At 43.9% G+C, this 27,367-nt stretch overlaps 1 protein-coding gene and 1 long non-coding RNA gene across 2 annotated transcripts in view; one reads left to right on the top strand and one right to left on the bottom strand.

Moving 5' to 3' along the window:
- The window catches only part of USP10 (ubiquitin specific peptidase 10), a 63,607-nt gene that overhangs the window by 20,127 nt on the left and 16,113 nt on the right, over positions 1-27,367 (bottom strand). The window contains exons 2-4 of the mRNA XM_069552589.1: positions 13,072-13,140; positions 9,058-9,118; positions 3,851-4,891 (exon numbers count right to left, since the gene is read on the bottom strand). Coding sequence (XP_069408690.1) covers positions 3,851-4,891; positions 9,058-9,118; positions 13,072-13,140 — 1,171 coding nt within the window. The remainder of the gene's footprint in view (positions 1-3,850; positions 4,892-9,057; positions 9,119-13,071; positions 13,141-27,367) is intronic.
- On the top strand, positions 22,510-24,246 carry LOC138419701 (uncharacterized). The gene is made up of 2 exons (XR_011249030.1): positions 22,510-22,759; positions 24,013-24,246. It is a non-coding gene; the product is annotated as an uncharacterized lncRNA (long non-coding RNA).

The following is a 27,367-nucleotide window of genomic DNA, read 5'->3' as shown; positions in this document are numbered from 1 at the left end:
AGTAGAAGCCCAGGAAGATTTTAGTGTTCATCACTCACCAGGGTATGTTCCATTCCAGGCTCCGGAGGCAGCACCAGCTGAGGCTGTCCCCGCTGCTTGTATCTGTCACACTTACTCTCAACATGGGTGTGTGCCTCAGGTTCTGCACTTAGTTTCAACACAAGCTATAAGAATTAAGATTTTCACGTTCCTTTTGCTCATCTCCTGGCTCAGTTATTCCTACTGAAAAATGGCATATACTCCATCTCAGACTGACATAAACCACTTCCTGAAACACGGAAGCCTCCCCAAGCCTCTGCAGGCCTCCTGTGCAGGTCCATGCTTCCCACCAGGTTGGGAAAGCGCTTTTCCCTTCTGTCTCCTGCTTAAATTAGAGTTTACACTTAAGAAAAACGGCAAAGAGAACAAAATGTTGACAAATGACACCATGAAGATGGTCTTGCCACCAAAGAACGTAAGAGCAGAATGCAATGCAGTAATGGATAAACAGACCGTGAGTAACTGAAATCTGGCTATATTTCACTCCAAAATGCTGTGTATGACTATTACTTTCTGTTTACAGTTGATCTGAGTTACATTTCATTTGTGGTTATACAAAACTAGCCAGCATTCATTCAGCACAGACATAATGACAGGGCGGAGAGATGATCCAGAAATGCGGACACCCAAAATAAATGACCCTGGGGCCAAAAACTGGCCTGTGGATGCTGATATCCTTCTAAGAACTCAGAGAGAATAAACTTATTCAAACTGCTATTCCTTCCTGTTTCTTTCCCAAATTTAATAAATAAAATGATACACATAAAAATTATTCTCTCAGCAGAACCGCTTAGACGTTAATGCAAGTCAAATTCTATGACAGCCAATATCAACAGATCTTTTAATGTAGCTAGAATTTCACACAGTTAAATGCTGCTTAAAGTAAGTGGGCCTACCATTTAAGCTACGTCTGTGGTAGGGATCTGACCTACAACCACTTCAATATACCTTTTCATTTTTATCAGGTAAACCTTTCAGGAGGGGAATATGACAAAGGGGGAAAAAATTCTGAACAATCTACTTTACCTAAGCTCAGTGTGATTCCAACAGTTACTCAGTGTGACTATCACTGCATTATTTTTCAAGAAATACTGAAAAGTGTCAGCAACTACATTCTGTATTTCTAAGGTTCAATAACCAGGCTCAAAAAAGAATGAAACGTTTTAAAAGGAACCACACTTTTGCTCAGATAATGAAAACATTTTTTATAACTGACTTAATCAAAAAAAAGGTTAAAAAAATAAATCTTGGGGGGAGGTAATGAGGACCATCAATTCAAAAGTGGTTAGACTGTAGCAATACTCTGCACGAATACAAATAACTAAGAGCCCCCAGTGTTGCTCTATTTTATTTCTCTTTTGGAGGAGCCGCATCACTTTGTTTCCCAACCAGGACTTGAAACTAGGCCCTGGCCCAGTGAAAGTGCTAACCACCGGACCACCAGGGAATTTCCTCACAATGTTCTAGAGAGTAGTTTACCATCAGATTTTAGCAAGTCAACTAGATTTTAACATACACAGCAAACCACATTTAAAGTTATTTGACTAGAAGGCTTTAAAACATTTAAAATGAATCTTTTCTTTCTTCTTTTAAATAGATTGAGGAAATTTCCCAGGAATGAAGGTTTTCCTTGTGAAATGGGCTTCCCCATGGCTGGGCAATAAAGCATCTGCCTGCAATGCAGGAGACCACCTACAATGCAGGACTCCCTCGTTGGATCCCTGGGTTGGGAAGGTCCGCTGGAGAAGGAAATAGCAACCAACTTCGGTATTCTTGTCTGGGAAACCCCATGGACAGAAGAGCCTAGCGGGCTACGGTCCATGGGGTCACAAAAGAGTCGGACACAACTGAGTAAACCACCACCACCCTCTGTGAAGCAATTTTAGGAATACAAACAAAATGACAATGCCTTCTGACTTAAAGGGCTTCCCTGGTGGCTCAGCTGGTAAAGAATCTGCCTGCAATGTGGGAGACCTGGGTTCAATCCATGGGTTGGGAACATCTCCTGGAGAAGGGAATGAAGGGAATGACTACCCACTCCAGTATTCTGGCCTGGGGTCACAAAGAGTCGGACACAACTGAGTGACTTTCACTTTCACTCTGACTTTAAACTTAGAATGTCCGCTTTTAAAAGCATCAGATCATGCATTTCCCACTACAGGTTAAGATGACATTTAACTTAATGATCTACACAAAGGCTGTTACTGTTCTCCCCTCACCCTTACAGCTTTCCCTTGCAATGAACACATTTTAAAAAGTTACAATAAAAAACTCACCCAAATAACCTAAAAGTTATTCGTTTTAAAAGTCCAAAATGCTGATGCATTAACTTCTCATTTTAAGAGAAATCCAACACCTAGATTACTCAAAATAATATATTTTGTCTAAGGAATAAAATGCTCATTTAAAAACTTTTTCAAGTGTTGTTTGCTGTCATCTTACTATCAGCAGAAGGACGTGCTTCACCTTTGCTGCGATCCTGGCCGTTCCTAAGAGAGCACACACTCTGCATCTCGCTCCTGCTTTCACCCTCGTCATTCGGTGCCAAATGCCGTCAGGTGTGCCAAAATGTGAAACCAGCAAACATTAAAGCCTAAACAAAGACAGTTCAGAACTTCCCTGGTGATCCAGTGGTTAAGAATCTGCCTGCCAATGCAGAGGACACGGGTTTAATACCCAACGCAGGAAGGTTCCACACGCCTCGGGGCAACTAAATTCATACATCACAACTACTAAAAGAAAGAAAGGAAGAAGAAAGTGAAGCCGCTCAGTCGTGTCCGGCTGTGAGACCCCATAGAATGCAGCCTACCAGGCTTCTCATCCATGGAGTTTTCCAGGCAAGAGTACTGGAGCAGGTTGCCATTTCCTTCTCCAAGGGATCACCCCAAACCAGGGATCGAACCTGGCTCTCCCTCACTGCAGGCAGATGCTTCACCGTCTGACCCACCAGGCCCTCACCACCAAAACAAGCAGCACAGTCACCACATTCAGACAGCAGCCCCTGCTCACCGCAACTAGAAAAGTCTCAGGCAGCAACTAACACCCGGTGCGGCCAATAAACTCAAAAAAAAACCAGTTCATTTTAACTGGGCCAATGGGGTAAGAGCCTGAAGTACTGGCTACTGGTAAACTCCTTGGATAACGAGTCCTGAAGAACAGCCCCAGCTTCTTAGGCATGTGTAAAAACATAAGCACTCCTGCTTCTGACTTCCCACCTTAACTTTAGAAACACAAGCCATGAGGCTTTACAGTTTTATTGTGAACTGGCCTTACTTTTTGAGCCTTAGAATATCAAATGAAACATTAACTTCAGGCCAAACTGTTGCAGCTTTTCTTTTCCAGTCAAGAATTGGCTTTGGTGTGCTAAAATTGAATAAAATCCATTTACTCAACCCAAAATAGGCATTAAAAAGAAAAAAAAAAAAAAAACCAGTACTTTCTTATATTCTAAGAAATAACTCTAAAGTGAGTGGAATCCTCAGGGATTACAACCCCGAGGCCGAAATAACTGGAACACAGACAGGACTACCCATCCGTCACACAAGGGAGCACAACTACTCCGTCAGAAGGCAAGGCGTGGAAATGTAATCTGTCAAATGACTGATAGTGGACATGGATTTTCCACTTAATGAAAAAGATATCCCTCCCCACCCAATTCTGCTCATATGTCCTTTTACTTTTAGTGACACATAAGGCACAGGTGTTGTTCAGAAATTCGTCGGAACACACAGGTAACCTGCTATCGCTCTGGATAACAGTGCAGACTGTCTGCTCCCATCTCGGCCTCAGACCTGTATCTTTGGAACTATACCTGCAATCTTTATGGCTACAGGATCCTCTGAAACTGGAACCAGCCCTTCCTTGACTTCCGCCTGCTTTTCAGAGACCAGGGGAGACGTGGCGGGAGGGGAATACTTAGTTTCCACAGAAACCACAGGCGAGGAAGAGGGCTTAGAATCATGAAAAAGACTGGCCCACGACTTGGCGGGCTGACTGGCGGGCACACTGCCCGCTGCGGAGGCCGGGGCATCCGCAGGAGGTGGGGCGCTCTCGGCCTTGGCGGGGTCCGAGTCTGCGCTCTCCACAGTGTGCAACTCCACCCCGTTGGCAGCTGTGCCCTCACCCAACGATTCAAGTATTTGTCCATTAGTGACTCCAAGGTTCTCAGTAGTATCAGTCCCCACGGAGGGCTGAGCCACAGCTGTCCTCAACAGGGTGTCCCTGCCGGCCTCGGCAGGGAGGCAGGAGGCCTCTGAGTCGGCCCCGGAGCAGCCCTCGGGCTGCCCTGCAGTCCTGGCCCCGCCATCCAGGGCTCCGAGGAAAGCCCCGGCAGGCCCGGCGTCGCTGACAAAGTCCGTGGCATCCTGAGGGCTGCCCCAAGTCCGGGGGGTCCCTGCCGTGGGTACATCCCCCATCAAGTCCACGTCCTCGGCGCCTACGCTGTTGGGGACTGCTGGGCCAGCATGGCCATTGACCAGGGCTTCCGCCGAAGGTCCACCCTCACCACCATCTTTCAAGTAACTGTAATATCCAGGGGGACGTTTTTTCTTCTTTTTACGCTCCCTTTGTCCAAGACCACCTGAAACACCATCGTTCTCTAAAGCTTCCGCCTCGGCATGAGAGCCACCATCCAGGGCAAGGGCAGGGCCCGGGTACTGGCAATTGGCAGAGCTGTAGTCCACTTCTTTATCAATGTCATCGGGGAGCTTTTTGGAAGTTGTGCAGCTAAGGATAAATTCAGGGGCCTGAGGATTCAATGTGCTTGAAATACTGTAGTTGGGCGTTCTCGGCAAAGTGTCACTTGGTTCAATTACTTCATTAACACCAAATTCAATTCTCTGATAGTCGTGTCCTGTTTAGAAAGAAAATAATCAGTAAATATCCCACTAGTTAAGAACACAGCTATACAACTTATAAACGTCTCAGTAATTATTTCTTTTTGAAACTGAAACCTTAAAATCTTGCAGTAATTAACAAAGCTAAAACATTTCTGTGCTAAATAAGTAATTTGCTGAAATAAATAATAACCACAAAATTATATTTAATTTGGAGATATGAAATACAGAAGCTGGTATCCATTTTCCACTCACAGCAGTTAAGGTAGAAATTAAAATGAAACTTTGAATAGGAAACAAATGCCATTCTGCCTGTCTGAACATGTCTCTCAATGCAATCTGATTTTATTAGTTTATTTTATACCTAAGACTAGGGCATATATATTTTGGAAAACTTAATTTTTAAAAATCAACATGACCAACTTGGGAACTTGAAAACCACTGCTTGCTCACGCTCTCTCTCTATATATATACTATATATATGGTTTCTCTAATTTGTGCCAATTTAATAATTCAAAAAGTATGAATTATACAAAAGCACTCTTTCAAATTATCCATTTCCCAGACTCTTCTATTAACAACTTTAACTGAAGCCCCAAAATGGCCTTTCATGAGTGCCTGTGACTTCTCCTAAATTAATTCATATTGGATTAACCCATGGATAAGGAAGGGGCTTCCAAAAATCCCAAAAGATAAAGTTAGGACTGCAAACCTTTAAAAATCTCCTTGAAATCCTTTAATACCTCTTCCCCACTGACAACAATCCACATATTCTATCCATTTAAGATGGACATTTTTTTCACAGATCACATCTCAAAAATTAGGGTGAGTTTCAGAATCAACTGAGTTTCTCAAGAGAAACTAAACACCAATGTCATCTTATATCTGATGAAATAGTGACACATTTTGAAGTGAGGAAAGGATGTGTGTTTTTTAATTTATTTTTCATGCACTACTGAAGACTTCTGAAGTCTAGTACAAGGGGCCCACTTTTTCTCAAGGCGTTTATTTCAAGCAAAAAAAAATCACAGTACCAAAATAATCATATTCTACTCAGAAAACTGAATATATTTTACTTTGGAAGTATTTTTAGAGGAGAAAAAACAGCCCCACAGAGGGGCCAGGGCCCTAAATAGTTTTCTAATTCTCCATTTGGTTTGATATCACACACCCTGGGAGTGGGGAGAATACACCAGCCCAACAGCAAAACACTCCTGAAGAAAGAACATGATGATGGTTACAGCTAACCATCTATAGAGATCGAGAGGACAATTTCAATCCTCTGGTCCCTGAGCACTGATTCGTGGTTTCCTTATTTTGAAAATAATCACCAAAGGAAATATATTTCTCCATTATCCCTAAAAGTGAACTATCCAGTTTGCTTCCAGGGAGCTCCATCCAGTGAGGCTGCAAGGATGCAGAGCTGCTCTGTGGACCAAGACGGGTGTCACTGAAGCAGGGAGGCCGCCGTTCAGAGACTGGGAGGTGCATCGGGAGTCACAGTGAAGTTAGTATGTGCTGTACCATGCAGCCTGTGCAGTTTGGTTATTCACAACCCAGTGCGTTCCACATCGCAATCATTAATCTTACCGTAACGTACAACACTCCAGAATGTGATGTGATATTAACGGAACCATTCTGATATGCTACAGCTGTTACCAAAATATTTACCAGACTGTGGACAGTGTGACCACATCCTGCCCAAAACAGTTCGGTTCCTGTTCTTACGCAAGAACACGGGTTGTGGACACACCATGCATGCACTCCAGGGCAGAGAAGTCAGGACAGGCCCAATCTGTCGGGCTGGAAAGTGGTGGAAGGCCTGCAAGCTCAGGAGCACCTGGATCATCAGGCAGGGAATTTGTTGCGGGGAAGGAAAATTAGCTCAAACCAACAATCACACCCTAACATGGCACTCTCAAAGCCTATGCACTGCAGCACTCACAGTACAGTAGCTGGGGTGCCCGGATGGGGTCCTAAAGTCCGAGATGCTCAGAGGCACCCAGGAGATGCTCATGCCCACATCTGTCTGAGAATCACTGCTTAAGTGGCTTCCTCAGCTGACTTCTCCAATCAGTTCATAGTGACTCAAGTCAATAATCATGGAGCTTTCAGCCATGTGCAAAATGTTTATTATCAAAGGGGAGGGGTACAGAGATTAGTAAGGCAAGGTCCCTGCCTCAGGGGATTACATCTATAGGGAGACAGACATCAAAGATGGAAATGATGGAAGCAGAGGGTGGGTGAGATAAAGCCTTACAGCTTTACAAGAAGCTTTACAAGAAGTTGTATGACTCAGGGAGCTTAAACAGGGGCCCTATGACAACCTAGAGGGGTGGGATGGGGTGAGAGGTGGGAGGGAGGTTCATGTTGATATATGGCAGAAACCAACACAATACTGTAATTATCCTTCAAATAAAAATAAATAAATTTACAAAACAAAATGCTCCTCAACACACACACAAAGAGATCTATCTGGATTAGAAACTACAGACAGGTCAGAGGAGCTGGCAGGATAACCAGATGGGGGAGGGGATGGGAGGGGAGGAGGGACAAGGCTACTTTCCGCTTTGGGGACTAATTTAAAAAGGCCACATTAGGAGCCCCCACCTAGAGTGTGCGGAGCCGGCTGTGGTGGGAAGTGCCAGAACAAATCACTCTAAAGCGCTCATCCAAAACCATCCTCAGGGTTTACAACACTGCAGACACTGTACTGTGCAGCTGCTGCACACTGAAACGGATGAGCTGCGGTCTCTGCCACCCACAGCTGAACTCAGCCTAAACAGGGAGGCAGGTTCACTGGATACTGGACAGTGAGCTGGCACTGTAGCAGAAATAAAAATAACAGAATAGGACAGAAGAGGCCTTGGGGAACAGGGGCCTTTAAGCTGGCCTCTCTCAATGTGAGCAGCTGTGTTTTTGGCAGATTAAAAGATGGACTTGAAAGGAGAGAGGGGAGAAGGGAGAAAAAGAGCCAAGAAGCGTAACTGAGCAGGGATTCCAGCCTGGAGGGGGTGGGGGACGTCGTGAGAGCAAGAAGGAGGGAGTGGAGCAGAGGGGAGAAGCACTGCGACACTGGGGGTCTGAGGGAGGCGGAGCCTTCATCTGCAGCCGAAGCCCCTGGGAGGATGGTAAGGCACGACCTGGACCAGGGCTCTGACAATAGGGAAGACGGCGAGACATCTGGAGCCCAAGCAAACACCGGGAGCACAGCGGCTATGTGCCAAGTACTGGAAGTCAGGGAGCACCTCAACCCGTAGACGACAAGGGGGCTCCTGAGGCTGGGAGGGCCTGACAAGGGTGTCTGGGTCCCTCTGATATCTCTTATTTTATCCTCATCCTAAGTCATCATTAGAACTCTTCTCTACCTTACGTTTCTTATAAAGCTGCTAATAATTTTAGATAAAATCATTTTCTCATTTGCCTGCAGATAAAAAGTTTACATGGTCTCTGCAAGGTTTATACTTAAATCTAAATTATAATAAAGCCCTTTCTGACAATGCTGTAGAAACAGGGAACCAAATCACTGCTCTCAAAGAAAAGGTTCAGCTTCCAGGTTCTCCAAGGCCAGTGAGGACCTTGAGCGTGATGCAAACTGGAAAGCGGTCTAGACAGGTTTGACACGGGCAGCGGCAGCCGGCAAGATGAGAGGACCCTACTGTTAGTGACATGTAACACATACGAGAGGGCTGCAACTGAGTAAGCATCACCTCCAGTGATCAGCTCAGTGTCTGGGACAGAGACAGCCAGCTACTCAGTCATAACAGGACAGGAGGTGAAGAGGTCACCTGAATTCCCAAGAGCCTTGATGACAGGCGTGGACATAACCGCAAACTCAGGACAAGAGAAACAAGCTGCCACTGAGCCAGGTGGAAAGCACGTACTCAGAGACTTGCCAGCTCTGGGCCCAACAGCCGGTGCACTCGACAGAGAGCCCACTCCAGAACCCGCACAGAGAGCCTTGGCTATGATGGGTACACCTGTGCCAGAGGATCCTTAGGAAACAAACAGTAATGAGCAATTATTTCCAAAACTCACCTTGGAGGTCTGACACTTTGAAGCATAGAATAAACTTTAATTCATTAGCCAAAGTGGTTTGGTGATTAAAGCTACTGGAGTTTACAGCAAAAACGTCAAGCAGAAAGGGAAAGGAAGGAAGCCTGCCCCCATGGTGCGTGCTTACCGTCGGGGAGGTCACCAGCAGCCTGTGCGCCACACAGAACTGTCCCGCCGTACGGAGGAAGCTGCCCAGGGAAGTGGAAAACAGAGTTTAACTCAAAAAACTGTTAAAGTTCAACACATGCTATTTCATTAAAGCAACCCTCATTAAAAGGCTATTTATCCATGCAACTTCTCATAACACTATTTTTAACAAAATAACACAGATGGGGAGACAGTAAGATTAAATATCTTCATTTTAAAACACCATTAGAAAGCTTTCCAATACTGATTGCTATTAAACAGATCCAAAAATGAGGTAGAAAATTAAAATGGGCTCCAATGGACATGTCAGTCAGCTACAAAAGGCTCATGACACAGCCTCTGCTTCACAGGAGCTGCAGAGTGCACATCGACTACTATGAACACTTGTTTTGCCCACCGACCAGCACAGAGCCTTCGTGGCCACCTGCACACACCGCTCACCGCCACTGCAAGTCCACTCAGCCACAGGCGGGGACCACGCCTGGGGACAGTGAGCAAAGCAGCTGGGAGAGAAAGGCCTGGCAATCACGGCTCTCTTTTAACAGGGTGCCTGAAATAACTGCATTAACAGCTGGCGACCACATTCCTCGTTTGGAAAAGAGACAGCAAAATGGCCAGTGACTGGGCTCTCTGCAAAATGCAGGAAGGTATCATGAATATGCCAATTTCTTTCCCTCCTAGCTATTCCATAATACTTAGGAAAGTGAAGTGAAAGTGAAGTCACTCAGTCGTGTCAGACTCTTTGCGACCCCGTGGACTGTACCCCACCAAGCTCCTCTGTCCATGGGATTCTCCAGGCAAGAGTACTAGAGTGGGTTGCCATTTCCTTCTCCAGGGGATCTTCCCGACCCAGGGATCGAACCCAGGTCTCCTGCATTGCCCAGCAGACTCTTCACTGTCTGAGCCGCCAGAGAAGCCCAAGAAAACAAAAGGAACTGACCACTTTCTGGACTTGAGAGGAGTGCATATTTTCACCACACAGGGGCACTCCAGCACTCATCACGGCAAAGCACTGTGTCCCCAGGCGGGCTGCACTTGATCCTAAAGTGCAAGGCCATTCCACACACGACTCCAACGCTCCCATCTGGTGCCCCAGCCTTTATCACTGGCGTGGACACACAGAGCAATTCAGTATGTCTCGGAAAGCCACAAATCACGATGACGTCCCTCTGCAGTCACAGAAGACAGCAAACTCCCAGACACAGCCTTTATTCCACTGATGACACTAGGGTGCCCCCTGGTGATAAAAATCTAACTTGTAAGGCACTCAAAGTCTTGTTTTTTGGAATCAGACTGTACTCACAATCTAGGGAGTAGGAGAGCCCCTGGCATGCCCCAGGGCAATGCTGCTGTTTTCTGCTAAGTGTGTTTAAAACACTTACTTTGGTTTACTAACTTGGTAAGAGCATAACTGGGCATTACTAGAATGCCACAATGAGTTCAACAACAGAAAGCGTGTGTGTTTTTTTTTTAAACTCCATACACTGCATATGGTGCCTGTGATGCAGCAAACCTCCATCAGCTCTAAGAAACCCCTTTATGGTGACTGGGTATAATAGAAATGCAGCAGAATAAAACTGCAAGACTTGCTCAAAGTTCTCTAACTATACAGTTACTTATAAGAACAGAGAATTTTCTAAGCAAAAATATATAATCTCACACACAAAAGGAAACTGAGCAACAGAAAAAGCTGAAATTTATTTGTATTAGATACAAAACCAAATCAACTTACTCTGAAAACAGTGCTACCATATTGTGAGGTCAATACTCAGGACCTTCAATAATAAGAAGGTAGTATTTTTAAATCTTTTTGCTATTGCTATGGGGTAAGGGGTAGAGCCCCACCACCCACACCCATACACACACACACTCAACACCACAATCTCAAGTTGTATTACATACCGAAGTGAAAACAAAAAATTTAAAAACTTATTAAATGTTTTTATGACCTCAGGGAAGGAAAAAAATTTCTTAATATTTTAAAAATCCACAAACTATGAGGAAAAGAAATACAAGGCATTAAAACTTTAAAATATACTCCTAAAGATTATTAACCCTATAAAACAGTAAGAAAAAAACAAGCCATTTGATAAAAATACGGACGAAAGATACAGAACAGGTAATTAACAGAAATAGAAATCTACTCTGCCAATGGACATATGAAAGTAATGTAATGGTGCTCAAATGTTTATAATCTGGGAGATTTAAATTAAAACGACAAAAATCTACTTACTCCATCAGATTAACAAAAATTTTAAGTATGTCTATACTGAGAATGGGGCTTTCCAGGAGATACTAGTGGTAAAGAATCCAAGTGTCAATACAAGAGACGTGGGTTTAATCCCTGGGTTGAGAAGATTCCCTGGAGAAGGAAATGGCAGCCCACTCCAGTATTCTTGCCTGGGAGATCTCATGGACAGACTGGGAATTATCAAAAATTTTTCTTTTTAATGGGGTCTAAAAGATCCCTATAGTTATGGCTATGGTCTTCCCAGCGGTCATGTAGAGTTGTGAGAGCTAGACCATAAAGAAGGCAGAACACCAAAGAACTGATGCCTTCAAACTGTGGTGCTGGAGAAGAGAAGGTCCTGAAAGTCCCTTGGACAGCAAGAAGATCAAACCAATCAATCTTAAGGAAAATCAACCCTGAATACTGGTTGGAAGGACTGATGCTGAAGTTGAAGCTCCAGTATTTTGGTCATCTGATGAAACCAGCTGATTCAATAGAAAAGTAGAAAAGTCCCTAATGCTGGGAAAGATCAAGGGCAGAAGGAGAAGAGGGCATCAGAGAGTGAGTGGTTGGATGGCATCACCAATGCAATGGACATGAACTTGGGCAAGGAGATGGTAAGGGACAGGGAGGCCTGGCGTGCTGTAGTCCATGGGGTCGCAAACAGTATGACGTGACTGACAACAGCAAAAACTCTCATGCACTAATGATGGAAATGCAGACTGTTAAAACCACTTAGAAAGCAGATGCACTCAAGATGCTTATTCCTTACAGGGCGCCAAAGTTCCATCCCTGGGAATACTTCTTGGAGAAACCCACAGAGGAGCATGAGGAGACATGACAAAATATGATTACTGCCACATTTCTGTACTAATGGAAGAACTGAAGACCTAAACAGTCCCCCTCAACATGAAAACAGCTAAGTTCAATACTTAACAGTTAACGGGGAATTTTCTGGCAATTCAGTGGTTAGGACTCTGCGCTTTGACTCCTGTGGGCACCCAAGTTCATTCCCTGCTCAGGGAACTAAGATCCACAGGACACAGCCAAAAATAAAATTTAACAATTAAAATCAAAGAACAAGAACAAAATGTCCAAATAAATCTAAAGAGTATTTAGCTTAAAATAAACAAACTACAAAATGATGGATACAGTATGAAACCACTTTGTTGTTGTTTAGTCACAAGGCAGGTCTCTTTTGCGACCCCATGGACTGTAGCCCACTAGGCTCCTCTGTCAATCGGATTTCTCAGGCAAAAATACTAGAGTGGGTTGCCATTTCCTTCTCCAGGGGAATCTTCCTGACCCAGGGATCAAACCCACTTCTCCTGCATTGCAGGTAGATTCTTTACTACTGAGCCCCTGGGGAAGCCCCTGATGAGACATTTCAACCGCACAAAACAATAAACAGCATATATTTGCACAGTAAGAGGTGAAGATCACAGCCAGGAAACAAAATGTACTGTGCATTTTTGGCAGAGTTTCAGTATTTCTGGGGAATAAGGCGAACGGGCAAGGATACAAGAGAAGCTTCAACTGTCTCTGTAATGTTTTGTTATTTACAAGTATAGAAAAATGTTAACAGTAGTCAAATCCAATGGATGGGTCCACTCCTTTTTTCATGTTAGCCTCCACACTTTTCTGTACTTTGGAATTCCTAATTAAAAGGCATAAATCAAAAACAAAACAAAACAAAACCCGATCTAAAATATAACCATCAATTAAATCTATGCATGCACCCAATAAAACAAAATTTTGTCTTACCTCAACTGAAGCGCGAGGAGTCACAAAGAACTGATTGAATTCATCAGGGCTAAAATCTCCGAAAATATACTGGGGAAAAAAAAAAGAATCACAGATCACATAAAATATACAAATCATTCAGTTTCAGAAAACAGTGTTACATGGACCCTATAAAGAATCCGCCAGGAGCCCCCAAGACCCTCTCCAGGAAACAGACAGTGCTGTCTGGAGCTCCTTCACAGTCCCACTGCAGAGAGGTCTTTAAGTCTAGATAAAACCTTAGGGTTTTATGGAAGAAAATCAAAATGATGAGCCTTATGATGGGAGAAAACGTTCCAGACAATACCAACTGCCAGCAAGGATGTGAAGCAACTAGAGATGCAGAAAGGCACAGCAACTCAGGGAAAAAAAAGAGTTCAGCAGTTCCTTATAAAGTTCACTGACCACACAACCCAGCAAGCCTACTCCTAAGCACTTACCAAAGAGAAATGAAGAACAATGTCCACCAAAAAAAAAAAACAACAACAAAACCTGCATGCTGAAGTTTACAGCAACTGTACTCATAACCACTAGAAACTGAAAAGAATCCCAATGTGGATCAACAGGTGGACATGATGCATGAACGTGATGATCTGCTAATCAATGACTCTCTAAAGCATCACCCTAAGTGAAGCATCAGACCTACAAGGCCACAAGCACTACGGACAGAAAACAGATCTGTGGCTTCCAGGTAACGGATTACAAAAAAGCACAAGGGAACTTTGCTTCACAGGGAAAGCCTGTTAGAGAAATGGTAAACTTCCGATGTGCCTAGGAAACACATCCACCAATATATTAATGATTTCAGTTCTTGAATATGGATGGACAACAAAAAACCAAAGACATGAGAGGGGGCAATAAACAGCAATAAAGAGGGTTACTATTAAAACAGGGGAAATGAATCTGTGTAAACAAAACACGGGAAACAGAAAAGAAGTTAAAATTCTAATCTGTATCCTGAAAGAAATTCTAGCAGGTAAAGTAAGCAGAATGTCCAGGGAAAAAAAGGAGAGAACAAGGAAGTATTCAAAGATATCAAAGGATTATTAAATTTAAATTACTAAATTTACAAACTCAACAGAAGATCTTAAAGAACCAAAATCAATACAGCAAGACAGCAATGCTTTGAAAGTTCCAAGGAAAAAAGCGTTTCTTTTTGTTTTCATAGAATTCTATTCTATAGTCACTACTCAAGTGCAAAAGGCAAAATAATTCTTGACTTTCATACACACTTGGGACAGGTGGAGGTGGGCTGCTTAAGAATTCCAGAAAATGCATTCATGGGATACAAGAGCAGTAACAAACAAGCAGGACCCAAAAGATGATCAATACTGTGGACGTGAAGCCCAACGCAAACATGGAGGAAGACTCATATGGCTTTATTTAATACCGACAACAGGAATGCTGTCCACGTAAAAGAGAGCCACTCTACCTTCTAAGCGGCTACTTTAATTCACAATGTGGGGAAGACACATTAGGATAGGAAGTGAATGTTCTTACAGGATTGCTAAGTTTTTCTCTTCAGGCTGGATTTCTCTTGGAAAGATAAAAATAAATGAAATACTCTTTGAAATCACACGTCTAAGTACACTTTCTTATTTGAGTTTCCATACAATCTAAAGTATTAAAAAAAAACAGAAATTGGTCAATCCAGTAAGAGAACTAAAATTTCAAATGATTCATGTCAATGAAGAGGAAGGGGAGGAATCGTGACCCAGCAAGCCTTCTACCAGGCTGCTGGAACAAACCTCATGGTCAATCATCAGAACACTTCAGTTCAGTCGCTCAGCTGTGTCTGACTCTTTGAGACCCGAGGACTGCAGCATGCCAGGCTTCCCTGTCCATCACCAAGTCCCAGAGTTTGCTCAAACTCATGTCCATCTAGTCAGTGATGCTATCTAACCATCTCATCCTCTGTCATTCCTTTCTCCTCCCATCTTCAATCTTTTTCAGCATCAGGGTCTTTTCCAATGAGTCATTTCTTCCCATCAGGTGGCCAAAGTATTGGAGTTTCAGCTTCAGCATCAGTCCTTCCAATGAATACTCAGGACTGATTTCCTTTAGGATGGACTGGTTGGCTCACCTTGCAGTCAAAGGGATTCCCAAGAGTCTTCTCCAACACCACAGGTCAAAAGAATCAATTCTTTGGCACTCAGCTTTCTTTACAGCCCAACTCTCATATCTATACATGACTACTGGAAAAACCATAGCCTTGACTAGACGGACCTTTGTTGGCAAAGTGTCTTTACTTTTTAATATGCTATCTAGGTTGGTCATAACTTTTCTTCCTAGGAGCAAGCATCTTTTAATTTCATGGCAGCAGTGATTTTGGAGCCCAAGAAAATAACGTCTCTCACCTTTTCCACTGTTGTCCCATCTATTTGCCATGAAGTGATGGGACCAGATGCCATGATCTCAGTTTTCTGAAAGTTGAGTTTTAAGCAAACTTTTTCACTCTCAAGAGGCTCTTTAGTTTTCCTTCGCTTTCTGCCATAAGGGTGGTGTCATCTGCATATCTGAGGTTATTGATATTTCTCCCAGCAATCTTGATTCCAGCTTGTGCTTCATCCAGCCCAGCATTTTTCATGATGTACTCTACATGTCAGTTAAATAAGCAGGGTGACAATATACAACCTTGACATACTCCTTTCCCAATTTGGAACCAGTCTGTTGTTTCATGTCCAGTTCTAACTGTTGCTTCTTGACCTGCATACAGATTTCTCAGGAGGCAGTTAAGGTGGTCTGGTATTCCCATCTCTTTCAGAATTTTCCACAGTTTGTTGTGATCCACACAGTCAAAGGCTTTGGCATAGTCAATAAACCAGAGGTAGACGTTCTTCTGGAACTCTGTTGCTTTTTCGATGACCCAGCAGATGTTGGCAATTTGATCTCTGGTTCTTCTGCCTTTTCTAAAACCAGCTTGAACATCTGGAAGCTCACAGTTCACATACTGTTGAAGCCCGGCTTGGAAAATTTTGAGAATTACTTTGCTAGAATGTGAGATGAGTGCAATTGTGCAGTAGTTCGAGCATTCTGTGGCATTGCCTTTCTTTGGGACTGGAATGAAAACTGACCTTTTCCAGTCCTGTAGCCATTGATGAGTTTTCCAAATTTGCTGGCATTTTGACTGCAGCACTTTCACAGCATCATCTTTTAGGATTTGAAATAGCTCAACTGGAATTCCCATTACAATCTCCATGAGCTTTGTTTGTAGTGATGCTTCCTGAGGCCCACTTGACTTCACATTCTAGGATGTCTGGCTCTAGGTGAGTGATCACACCATTGTGGTTATCTGGGTCATGAAGATCTTTTCTGTATAGTTTTTCTGTGTGTGCTTGCCACCTCCTCTTAACATCTTCTGCTTCTGTTAGGTCCATACTATTTCTGTCCTTTATTGTGCCCATCTTTGCATGAAATGTTCCCTTGGTATCTCTAATTTTCTTAAAGAGATCTCTAGTCTTTCTCATTCTATTGTTTTCCTCTATTTCTTTGCACTGATCACTAAGTAAGGCTTTCTTCTCTCTCCTTGCTATTCTTGGGAACTCTGCATTCAAATGGGTATGTTTCCTTTTCGCCTTTGCCTTTCGCGTCTCGTCTCTTCTCAGCTATCCATAGGCCTCCTCGGCCATTTTGCCTTTTTGCAATTCTTTTTCTTGGGCATGGTCTTAATCACTGCCTCCTATACAGTGTCACAAACCATCCATAGTTCAGGCACTCTATCAGATCTAATCCCTTGAATCTATTTGTCACTGCCCGTATAATGGTAAGGGATTTGACTAAGGTCATACCTGAATGGTCTAGTGGTTTTCCCTACTTTCTTCAATTTAAGTCTGAATTTGGCAATAAGGAGTTCATGATCTGAGCCACAGTCAGGTCCTGGTCTTGTTTTTGCTAACTGTATAGACTGTCTACATCTCTGGCTGCAAAGAATATAATCAATCTGATTTTGGTGTTGACCATCTGGTGATGTCCATGCATAGTCTTCTCTTGAATTGTTGGGAAGAGGGTGTTTGCTATGACCAGTGCGTTCTCTTGGCAAACTTTGCCCGGCTTCATTTTGTACTCCAAGGTCAAATTTGCCTGTTACTCCGGGTATCTCCTTACTTCCTCCTTTGGCATTCCAGTCCCCTATAATAAAAAGGACATCTTTTGGGGGTGTTAGTTCTAGAAGGTCTTGTAGGTCTTCACAGAACCGTTCAACTTCAGCTTCTTCAACATTAGTGGGGATTACCTGGATTACTGTGATATTGAATGGTCTGCCTTGGAAACAGAGATCATTCTGTCATTTTTGAGACTGTACCGAAGTACTGACTGCATTTCAGACCCTCTTGCTGACGATAGTGGCTACTCCATTTCTTCTAAGGGATTCCTGTGCACAGTGGTAGATTATGGTCATCTGAGTTAAATTCGCCAATTCCAGTCCATTTTAGTTCTCTGATTCCTAAAATGTCAATGTTCACTCTTGCCATCTCCTGTTTGACCACTTCCAATTTACCTTGATTCATGGACCTGACATTCCAGGTTCCTATGCAACATCGTTCTTTACACCATCGGACTTTACTTCCATCACCAGTCACATCCACAATATGGCACTGCTTTCATTTTGGCTCTGTCTCTTCATTCTTTCTGGTGTTATTTCTCCACTCTTCTCTAGTAGCATATTGGGCATCTACCGATTTGGAGACATCTTTCAGTGTTGTATCTTTTTGCCTTTTCATACTGTTCATGGGGTTCTCAAGGCAAGAATACTGAAGTAGTTTGCCATTCCCTTCTCCAGGGGACCACGTTTTATCAGAACTCTCCAACATTATCCATCCATCTTGGGTGGCCCTACACGGCAAGGCTCAGTTTCGTAGAGTTAGACAAGGCTGTGGTCCATGTGATCAGTTTGGCTAGTTTTCTGTGATTGTGGCTTTCATTCTGTCTGCCGTCTAGAGGCTTATGGAAACTTCCTGATGGGACAGACTGACTGTGGGGGAAACTGGGTCTTGTTCTGATGTGCGGGGCCATGCTCAGTAAATCTTTAATCCAATTTTCTGTTGATGGACAGGGCTGTGTTTGCCCCCAAACAACACCTCACCTCTGGAGACTCCTGGATACTCACAGGCAAGTCTGGGTCAGTCTCTTATGGGCTCACTGCTCCTTTCTCCTGGGTCCTGTTGCGCACAAGGTTTTGTCTGTGCCTTCCAAGAGTCTGTTTCCCCAATCCTGTCTAAGTTCTGTAGTCAAATCCCACTGGCCTCCAAAGTCAAATTCCCTGGGGATTCTCAATCCCTTTGCCAAATCCCCAGGTTGGGAAATCTGTTGTGGGTCCCAGAACTTCTTAACCATACAAGAATTTATTTGGTATAATTGTTCTGCAGTTTGTGGGTTGTCTGCTCAACAGCTCTAAGGTGGCGTTAATGGCAACCTTCTACAAGAGGGCTTATGCCACACCAGGACTGCTGCACCCAGAGCCCCTGCCCCTGCGGCAGGCCACTGATGACCTGTACCTCCACAGGAGACACTCAAACACTCAAGGCAGGTCTGGCTCAGTCTCTGTAGGGTCTTCTGGTGTGCACAAGGTTTTGTTTGAGCCCTCCGAGCATCTCTGGCAGGTATGGAATTTGATTCTAAACATGATTTCGCCCCTCCTACCGTCTTGCCGGAGATTCTCCTTTGCCCTTGGACGTGGGATATCTTTTTTTGGTGGGATCAAATATTCTCCTGTTGATGGTTGTTCAGCAGCAAGTTTTAATTTTGGAGTTCTTGCAGAAGATGAGCGCACGTCCTTGATTTTAGATACTATCCCTCCCAAGGGAGTTTCCCAACCAGTTGTTAATGCCCAAAAGTTGTCGCAAAGAAACAGCATGAAGACGTCTGCAACAGTGTTGATGACAAGCTGGGGATTAGCTGGTTTCAGGATCTAATGAAGCTCGCACTCTTGATGTCTCATCACAGAAAGGACTCAGTGAGAGACAGCGATAGGTAAGAAGTGGATTGATTCAGATCCAGAGAGAAGCACACTCCACAGACAGAGTGTGGGCCACCGCAGAAGGCGAGTAAGTGCTTAGACTCCAGGGAGAGACAAGTTCTCCTATTATTTTCCGTTTTACTCAAGTCTTTGTTTTTAAAGTATTATTTGGAAAAATCTGCTACAGATTTTACGTGTGCTTTCTCATTACAACTTCATGTCAGTAATTTCTCCACAGATCCACACCTTTAACCTGATTACAAAACTCACTGGTGAGGGCAACAGGAAGGGCGGAAGATTTCCTGGCAGTCCTGGGGTTAGAACTCTGCTCCTCCACTGGGAACTAAGAGCTCCTGGTGCAGCCTTCCAGATGGAAGGAGTGTGTACAGGGAGAAATCTCCAACACTGTTAAATTAAGAAAACATTATTTGGGTTAAAAAAGGGGGGGGGGCTGGGAGGCAGAAAAATAGAAATACTGATTTGTATTTGCATAAAGATAGGGGCTTCCCTGGTGGCTCGGCGGTAAAGAATTCGTCAGCAATGCAGGAGACTCAGGTTCAATCCCTGGATCAGGAAGACCCCCTGGAGAAGTAAATGTTCTGTCAGGAAAATTCCATGGACAGAGGAGCCTGGCAGGCTACAGTCCATGGGGTCGCAAAGAGTCAGATATGACGTCATGACTAAACCACCAACCAAAGGCAGATCAATACCAGGACAAACCTGGTAGCTTGGTGGTGAGAAGTCCACCCACCAATGCAGGGGACACAAGTTCAGTCCCTGGCCCAGGAAGATTCCACATGCCGAGAAGCAACTAAGCCCAGACATCACAACTACTGAGCCAGCACTCTAGAGCCTACTCACTGCAGCTAGAGAAAAGTCTGCACACAGCAACAAAGACCCAGCACAGCCAAAAACTGATTTTTAAAAAGCAATAGATATTGGAAGGAGGAAAGTCAATGGAAGTCATGGAACGGAGAGTTGAGATGTTTTAGGATATATCTTTTCAGAGTTGTTAGTTCTGAACCATGCAAAAATATTTTATTCAAAAGATTAACTGTAAAGTCAATGTTATCAAATCACTGTACAACTATTCATATACCCATTTTCCAGAAGCTGTGTTTGCACCTATGTTTCATGATCTCCTTGACAACAGATTAGGACTTGATGAAAACATTTAATCCAAAAATGACACCATAAGCAACTGCTAACTATCAACTATGCAATGCTAAAGTATCATTTAACACCTGACAAATGGCTAGCCAGAGCTGCTCTGAACTTTAACATAATCCCCTTAACACTAGCTCACACATATCAATAGACAACTCCATAAAAATACACATGAATTTTCACATTCTCTGCCCTAACGGGATCTATTTTCAATCCTTAAAATGCATGAGTTTTTGAAAGTAAGCAGTTAACACTTGCAAGAATCTAAAGAACAGTCATGTCAGTTTTGCAACTGAGCTTACAGAAGGGACTGCTAAGAGGCTAGCGCCAAGTTCCAATCTGAGTTGCACAAAGTCACTCAAGCCTCAAGTAAGGGAGACTTCAAAATAAAAGACAATTTCCTGCCATCACAATACATGTGAAAAAACAGTAAGTATTTCTTTCATGGGCAGAGAAACTAATGTCTCTTTTGTAATCACTCAAAAACACTGAAGCGAAGTGATATAATAAAATATAATATCCCACATAAATTTAGAGGCTATCATTTGAGTGCTTTTCAAAATCATCTATATCAGTTATAAATAATCACAGGAAGCATCACTATGAAGAAGTGTTTTTTATCCACACTGTTCCAAAAAGGCAAATAGAAGTATTGTTGTAAAGTAGAATTTAGCTTAAATAAATTAGGAAGAGAAGTTAAATTATGAAGTTAAGACTAAAAAAGCATAGAAAACCCCAAGTATTTATTCAACTGCAAACCCCAGTGAGTGGACATAAATTACACTGCCCTGAATTTTAGTGACAATTGTTTAACTAAAACTATATCTGACTGAAGCATCACAAGTCTTATGACACCAAAGAGTTTATCACAGAAACTCCGGACAGCCAGCTTCCATTAAAATGTTCCAGTCTCACCATCCCCAAAAGTCTTCCTAATCTTCAATCACAAACTGTTATAGATGTCTGGCAAAATGAAGAATGTTACCAAAAAGCAGGGGCAGGATTGTGCTCTTCCAAAAACTCAATGTCACAAAAGGCTGTGGAAAAGTTCCAGATGACAGGAAGCTAAAGAGACAGTACAACTGAATGCAACATCTGACCCTATGCTGGATCCTCCCCTGGAGAGGAAGTGCTATAAAAGGAGAGCATAGGGTCAACTGACAAGTCCAGAATACGAACAGTGGGTCAGAAAAAGACACTGCGTCCATGTCAACATATGGAAGTGATAGCTGTCCAACTGTGGTTACTTTAAGAGAATATTCATGGGAAATATACATTCAGGCAGACAAGGAGGCTAAAGGGTCCCAGTGCATGTAACCCACCCTCAAACCTCAAAGGTAAGAGAAAACGTGTCTGTATTTTCATGTGTTTGTGAGTTTGTACAGGTATCTGTATAAAGAGGGAGAGAACTTAAACACACCCCAATGATTAAGTGAGGTTCAACCCTAACCAGTCAATATGAATAAAAAATAAAATGGGGGCTCTTTGTACTTCTGCAATTTTTATAAATTTAAAATTATTTCCAAATAAAGAGCTTGCTGGGGCTGTTTTTAAACTAAAACTGAAAACACTCAGCTGTGAGGAAAATTTTTACCTACCCTCTTCTTATACATGTATGAAACATTTTCTTTCCTCTGGAGAATTAATAAAGTCTGTTTTTAAAGGAAAAGTTTTGGTTTTAAAAAAAAAGATAAAAATGAGTCAATGCCTGATTTCACAGGATTTACAATCTAGTGGGGAAGAAAATGGCACTGGCAATATGCATTCGTTTGTCCTGCAGGAGCAGCGAGAGCTGAAACTCACGACTGTGAGGCTGGCAAGGGAGGAAGTGCAATCCCACTTTCCCTGTCCCTGCCAAGCCTGCAGGGGCCGGCATGCCCAGGCACCCAGGCAACAGCCACTGCGAGCCCTCCATGGACCACAGAGCACGAAAGAAATGCTGGCATTGTCATCAAGTGAGGCAGATCCCTGAGGTTTAAGCCAGGCCCACCAGAGTTGAATGAATACTGGAGTCAAGAGGAGGAACAAGAAAGCAACCATACACGCTCTTCTCCCAGCTGTGGTGACGGGCCGGGGGGGGGGGGGGGGGGGGGGGCGGGGAGGAGGCGGGGGGAGGCCATGAGGGTCAGGACACAGCACAGGGTGCTGAGCCGCCCCATCCCCGCTCTGGGAAGGGGCCTAGGGGTAGAGGGGTCCTCTCAACCAGAATAAAGCTCCACTTCCCCTCCCTTCCACTGACCCCAGCTCAGGCCTTCAGAACTCCTACTATTACCGTCTGATTATTTTCAGATCTTTTCTAGAGAGGACATGAAAAATATATGCACAAGAAACACATCAGGAAAAGGGGCAAGCCCTCGGCACAGCTAGGGTGGATGCAAGACACTTCACTGCAGCCAAGCGCCAGGGCGTGGCACTCTGAGTTGCCAGAGCAGACTCCAGAAGGCCCTCTAGGGCCTAGGGCTGTACAGCCTGCGAAAGGCACAGGCCAAACTGGAAATACCAGTGTTCCTGCTAAAGGAAAAGCAAAGACACAGCCTCAGCCCAGGAGAGGTAAGGAGAAGGAAAGGCGTTTGCCAGTCACCTGTGTGGTGCACTGCTGGCTCTCCAGGGATCCAATGCAGCCACAGGAAACAGCACCTCCTGCAGGAAGCAGGGACCCGGAGGACAACCCCCAGAGCAGGCACTAGGGGGCGCTGGAATACAGCTTCCAAGGTTTGCACTCTAGAAACAAGTCTTTGTGCAGGCTACCACCAAATTCGTGTCCTCCGCCTTCAAAAGGACTCAGGGACATGGGAGGTCAGCCTGAGGTAAAAACTTAGGCTACAAAGGCGTGATCAACAAACACCCTGCTGCATGTGTACTGCACTTCACAGATTCCACGGCAGCCAGGCATCTGTGAGCCAGACCCAGGCACAGTGTCCCAAGAACACTCAAAGCCCAGGCCTGCAGGGTCAAATGCCAGAAACAAGCACAGGAAGCAGAGTCTTCTCCTCCCTCCTCCCTCTTTCCCAACACAAAAGTGAATTTGGGAGGTAGGAGAAGATGTTAAGGACTAATACACTGGTGGCTCAGCAGTAAAGAATCCTCTTGCAACACAGGAGACACGGGTTCGATCCCTGAGTCAAGAAGATCCTCTGGAGAAAGGAATGGCTGCCCACTCCAGTATTCTTGCCTGGAGAATACCATGGACAGAGGAGCCTGGTGGGCCACAGTCCGTGGGGTTGAAAGAGTCTGGCACGACTTAATGACTAAAGAACACTGCTCTGAGTGATAAACGCTTTAACTTCATCTCTAAAATCAGGGTATGCCAGACGAAATCCATCTCCACAGTTCTTCCCAGCTCCAAAAGGATCTCCTGGATCTAACCTGGAAAAACACAGCTTTGGGAATGTTCTCCGACTGACACGGCTACCAGGTGGCTGGCACCTGAACACATCATGCTGAGTGGAAGAGGCCAGACTCAAGGGCCACGCATCGCAAGAGTCCGTTCACATGAATTGGGTGATATCCAGAAGAGGCAGATCCCCAGAGACAGCAAGGAGAAAGAGGGTGGCTGCCAGTGGCTGGGTGGGGAGGGATAAGGGAGTCCCTGTTATGGGTATGAAGCCTCTTTCTGGAATGATGAGGTGTTCTAAAATGGACTGTGGGGGTAGCTGCACAACTCTGTGAATATACTAAAAACCACCAAAATGTACAGGTATTTAAATGGGAGAACTATTAACAAATGAAGTTTAAAAAAAATCAGATCAGTACTTGCATAAAAAGAACCATTCAAATTTCTTTATTTTTTTTTTTCTCACCAGGACCCAGTACCTGATGGATGGTGACATCTACTGAACAGTTACTGCTCAGTCTTAACTTTGGAAATTGGTGTGGGTGGCCTAGGGGACACCTGGAGGCGACAATGTTCAACACACAGCAGGAATGTCATTGATTTAATAGCATGTATTGAGCACCAATGATCCATGCTGAACTGTGCTCGATTGTCAGAACAAATTCTGAACAAGACAAAGTTTGGGACACCATGATATTTATAATTTTGTCACCGTGTGTGTGAACTGTGCATTGCTGACAGTACTACACAGGCAGAAGCGAGGGGACCGGGGCGGGGGGGGCAGAGGAAGGCTTATGCCTCGACTGACCACCCAGGGTTGCAGCAGGATTCTCCTCACTTTCTTGGGGCTGAGAGTCCCGAAAAGGGAAAAAATGGACAAAAAAGTGTGACAAAGCCACGCCCCCCCTTAAGATTCAAATATCAAGTGTTGGTTTCATGTGGTTTATGCATTTTATTCTGACTATTAAAGTCCTATCAAAAGCTATCCTCTCAGCAATTTCCCTGGTACTCCAGTGGTCAGGACTCCTCACTCCCAATGCAGGAGGCATGGGGCTGACCCCGAGTCAGGGAACTAGATCTCAAATGCCGCACGGTGTGGCCAAAAACTAGGATCCCACATGGCATGGCAAAAAAATAATTTTTTAAAAGTTACCCCTTCACTTTTCCAAGATTTTTAATAGACTGGATTTACTTAAGTGCTTTCAAGGGGAGTCTAAGCTGAAACTTGTTTCCACAGACTGCATTCTCCAAATCAGAAAACATGATTCACTTAACAGAAATCCACTTTTACCAACCTTCCAGGCCTACTGTACATTACACAATGTCAGTTAAATTTTAACTTGCTTTGCTCTAAACTACTACTAAATAGCCCTCATTATACAATAACTTGCTATATAGACTTTTTATCACATGGAAAAGAGCTGATAAATTAGGGAGTGTCAATTTGGTACTTGTTATCTGGGATACCCCTAGTAGAAAGAAGTTCAAAATTCCACCTATTTTCATTTCAATCACCTTGGTGCTAATCTAGGAAGGAAAGGGAAGGGATGGGAAGGGGAAAGTGGAACACCAATGAAAAGGAACCATTTCGGTCAGAATTCATCAAACTATATACATTAAATGAATTAAATTCACTGCATGTATATCATACCTCTATGTCTTGTTCTTTGAAAAGGACAGACACCAAGTCAACTCATCTTTTCCATTGCCTGCATCAAGTGCTTGGCATACAGCAGGTGCTCAAGAGTTCTGCTCAACAAATGAGTTCAGGAAGAGGAGGAAGAAAAGCAAAGCCCACAGCCTATACACATTCCAGGGCTGAGGACGGACGCCCTCCCCACAGCAACAGCTCCAACTCCAGAGGCCGGCAGGCTGAAGAGCTCCAGCCCAACTGCTCTCACTGTCTCTTATGCTCCCGCTTTTACGATCAACAGAGGTGGGCGAGCAGGGGCACACTTTTCATTTCTAAATATAAACTTTTAACATAGTCAAGACATAACATGCAATTTTTAAGTATAACATTTTGACTCAGACGGTAAAGCGTCTGCCTGCAATGCGGGAGACCCGGGTTCGATCCCTGGGTCGGGAAGATCCCTGGAGAAGGAAACGGCAACCCAATCCCGTACTCTTGCCTGGAAAATTCCGTGGACGGAGGAGCCTGGTAGGCTACAGTCCACGTGGGTCGCAAAGAGTCGGACACGACTGAGCTACTTCACTTTCACTTCATAATCAAGAAAAGTGTATTAAAGCTTTATTGAAAACTTTAATAAGAGAATACCTATTCTGACCTAGAGGAAAATCATTCACGATAATCACATGGTCTCCCAAACTAGAGAAAAGTCAACCTCCAAAATGTTACACCTTAAAGGGGAAAAATGGGAAGCACTGGCAAACCGTGGATGTGCATTAAGTCAGATCAACCTTGTAAAAGTACCCCCCACTGTTGACCACCATATGAGTTCCCTGTGTCTAGCATGTTGGGGGCATTCACCCAGTTTTTCTTGCCCCCACTCTCTTCTACTTAAACTGCTTTACTAAAGCCTATTTCCTTAAGAACTCCCCGCTTGCAGGCAGATTCACTTTTCTGTCACAGATATGGCTCGTGTTCCTAGGAACGCTATCAAGTGGGTGAGGACACAAAAGGGGAACGAGGCACTCCTGTTGCAGATGTGAAAGGTGACCGCCGCTTTCTAAAAACTTAGCAGCCTCTTACAAAATCAAACATACACCCACCATAAGACATAGAAAAATTCTACTTCTAGGTATTTTATCCATGAGAAATGAAAATGTATGTTCATACAAAGACCTCCACGTGAATGTGGTCAACGGCTTCATTCATAACAGCCAAATGCTGGAACAACAAGTGCCCATCAAGAGGTGAAGAGATCGCCTGTGGCCCATCCCTACAATGGACTATTACCCAGCACTGAAAAGGAAGGAATCCTATACCACCTAGGCAAATGCCAAAAACGCTATGCCAAGTGAGAGGAGGCAACACACAGAGCACTCCATAAAATTCCACATAACGAAAATTCTAGCAAATGGGAACTTAGCCTATAACAGTGACAGAAAAAGCAGATCAGTCATTGTCTGGGAGAGGGATGAGGATTCGTGGTGAAGGGTCATGAGGGAAACTTACAGGCAATGAAAATGTTCTCTATCCTGACTGTGGGGGCAGTTACCCCCGTATATACATTTGTCAAAATTCAAAGCGCTAGCTTAAAATTGGCACATTTATTGTATTAAATTATACCTCAATATGGTTGATGTTTTTAACTAGACACACATCTATCAATAAATAGATGAGGCAGCTGTATTATAAAAACAGCTCTTGAAGATCAAGGACCACGATACGGATTTTCTGTTCACACAGGCAGAATTCTTAAGCACTCTATAAATACTCACACACGAGGGCTCTTTAAGATTTCATGTTCCTTAGCTCAAAGACCCAAATTAGTGGTAGACAACACGACCTAAACTATAGTGGGTGCATCTGTATTCCGCTGCCTGTGACCACTGTAACCAGCCTCTCTAAGCCTCCAACCTCTGTTCATGCCTGGCTTGGCCTTTACAACTGCCTAGATCCCCTGACATACCCAAACCCCACACTACACAGAGACAATTAGTGCCAACAACGCTGAATCAAAACTAGGGCTGCATTAAACAAAATGCTACATGAGCAGAAACTTGTAAATCCATCTGTTCTACAGGATTTTTCACTTAACGAAATATGCTGGAACCAAACCAACGAAAGCTTGACTACTGAAGGCCACCTGCCAGAAAGGAAAGTGCATCACTAAATCAGAGCTCCATGTTAAAAGACA

This window comes from Ovis canadensis, chromosome 14, assembly GCF_042477335.2.
Source record: "Ovis canadensis isolate MfBH-ARS-UI-01 breed Bighorn chromosome 14, ARS-UI_OviCan_v2, whole genome shotgun sequence".
Classification (NCBI taxonomy): Eukaryota; Metazoa; Chordata; class Mammalia; order Artiodactyla; family Bovidae; genus Ovis; species Ovis canadensis.
This window is presented reverse-complemented; position numbering and strand designations above follow the sequence as displayed.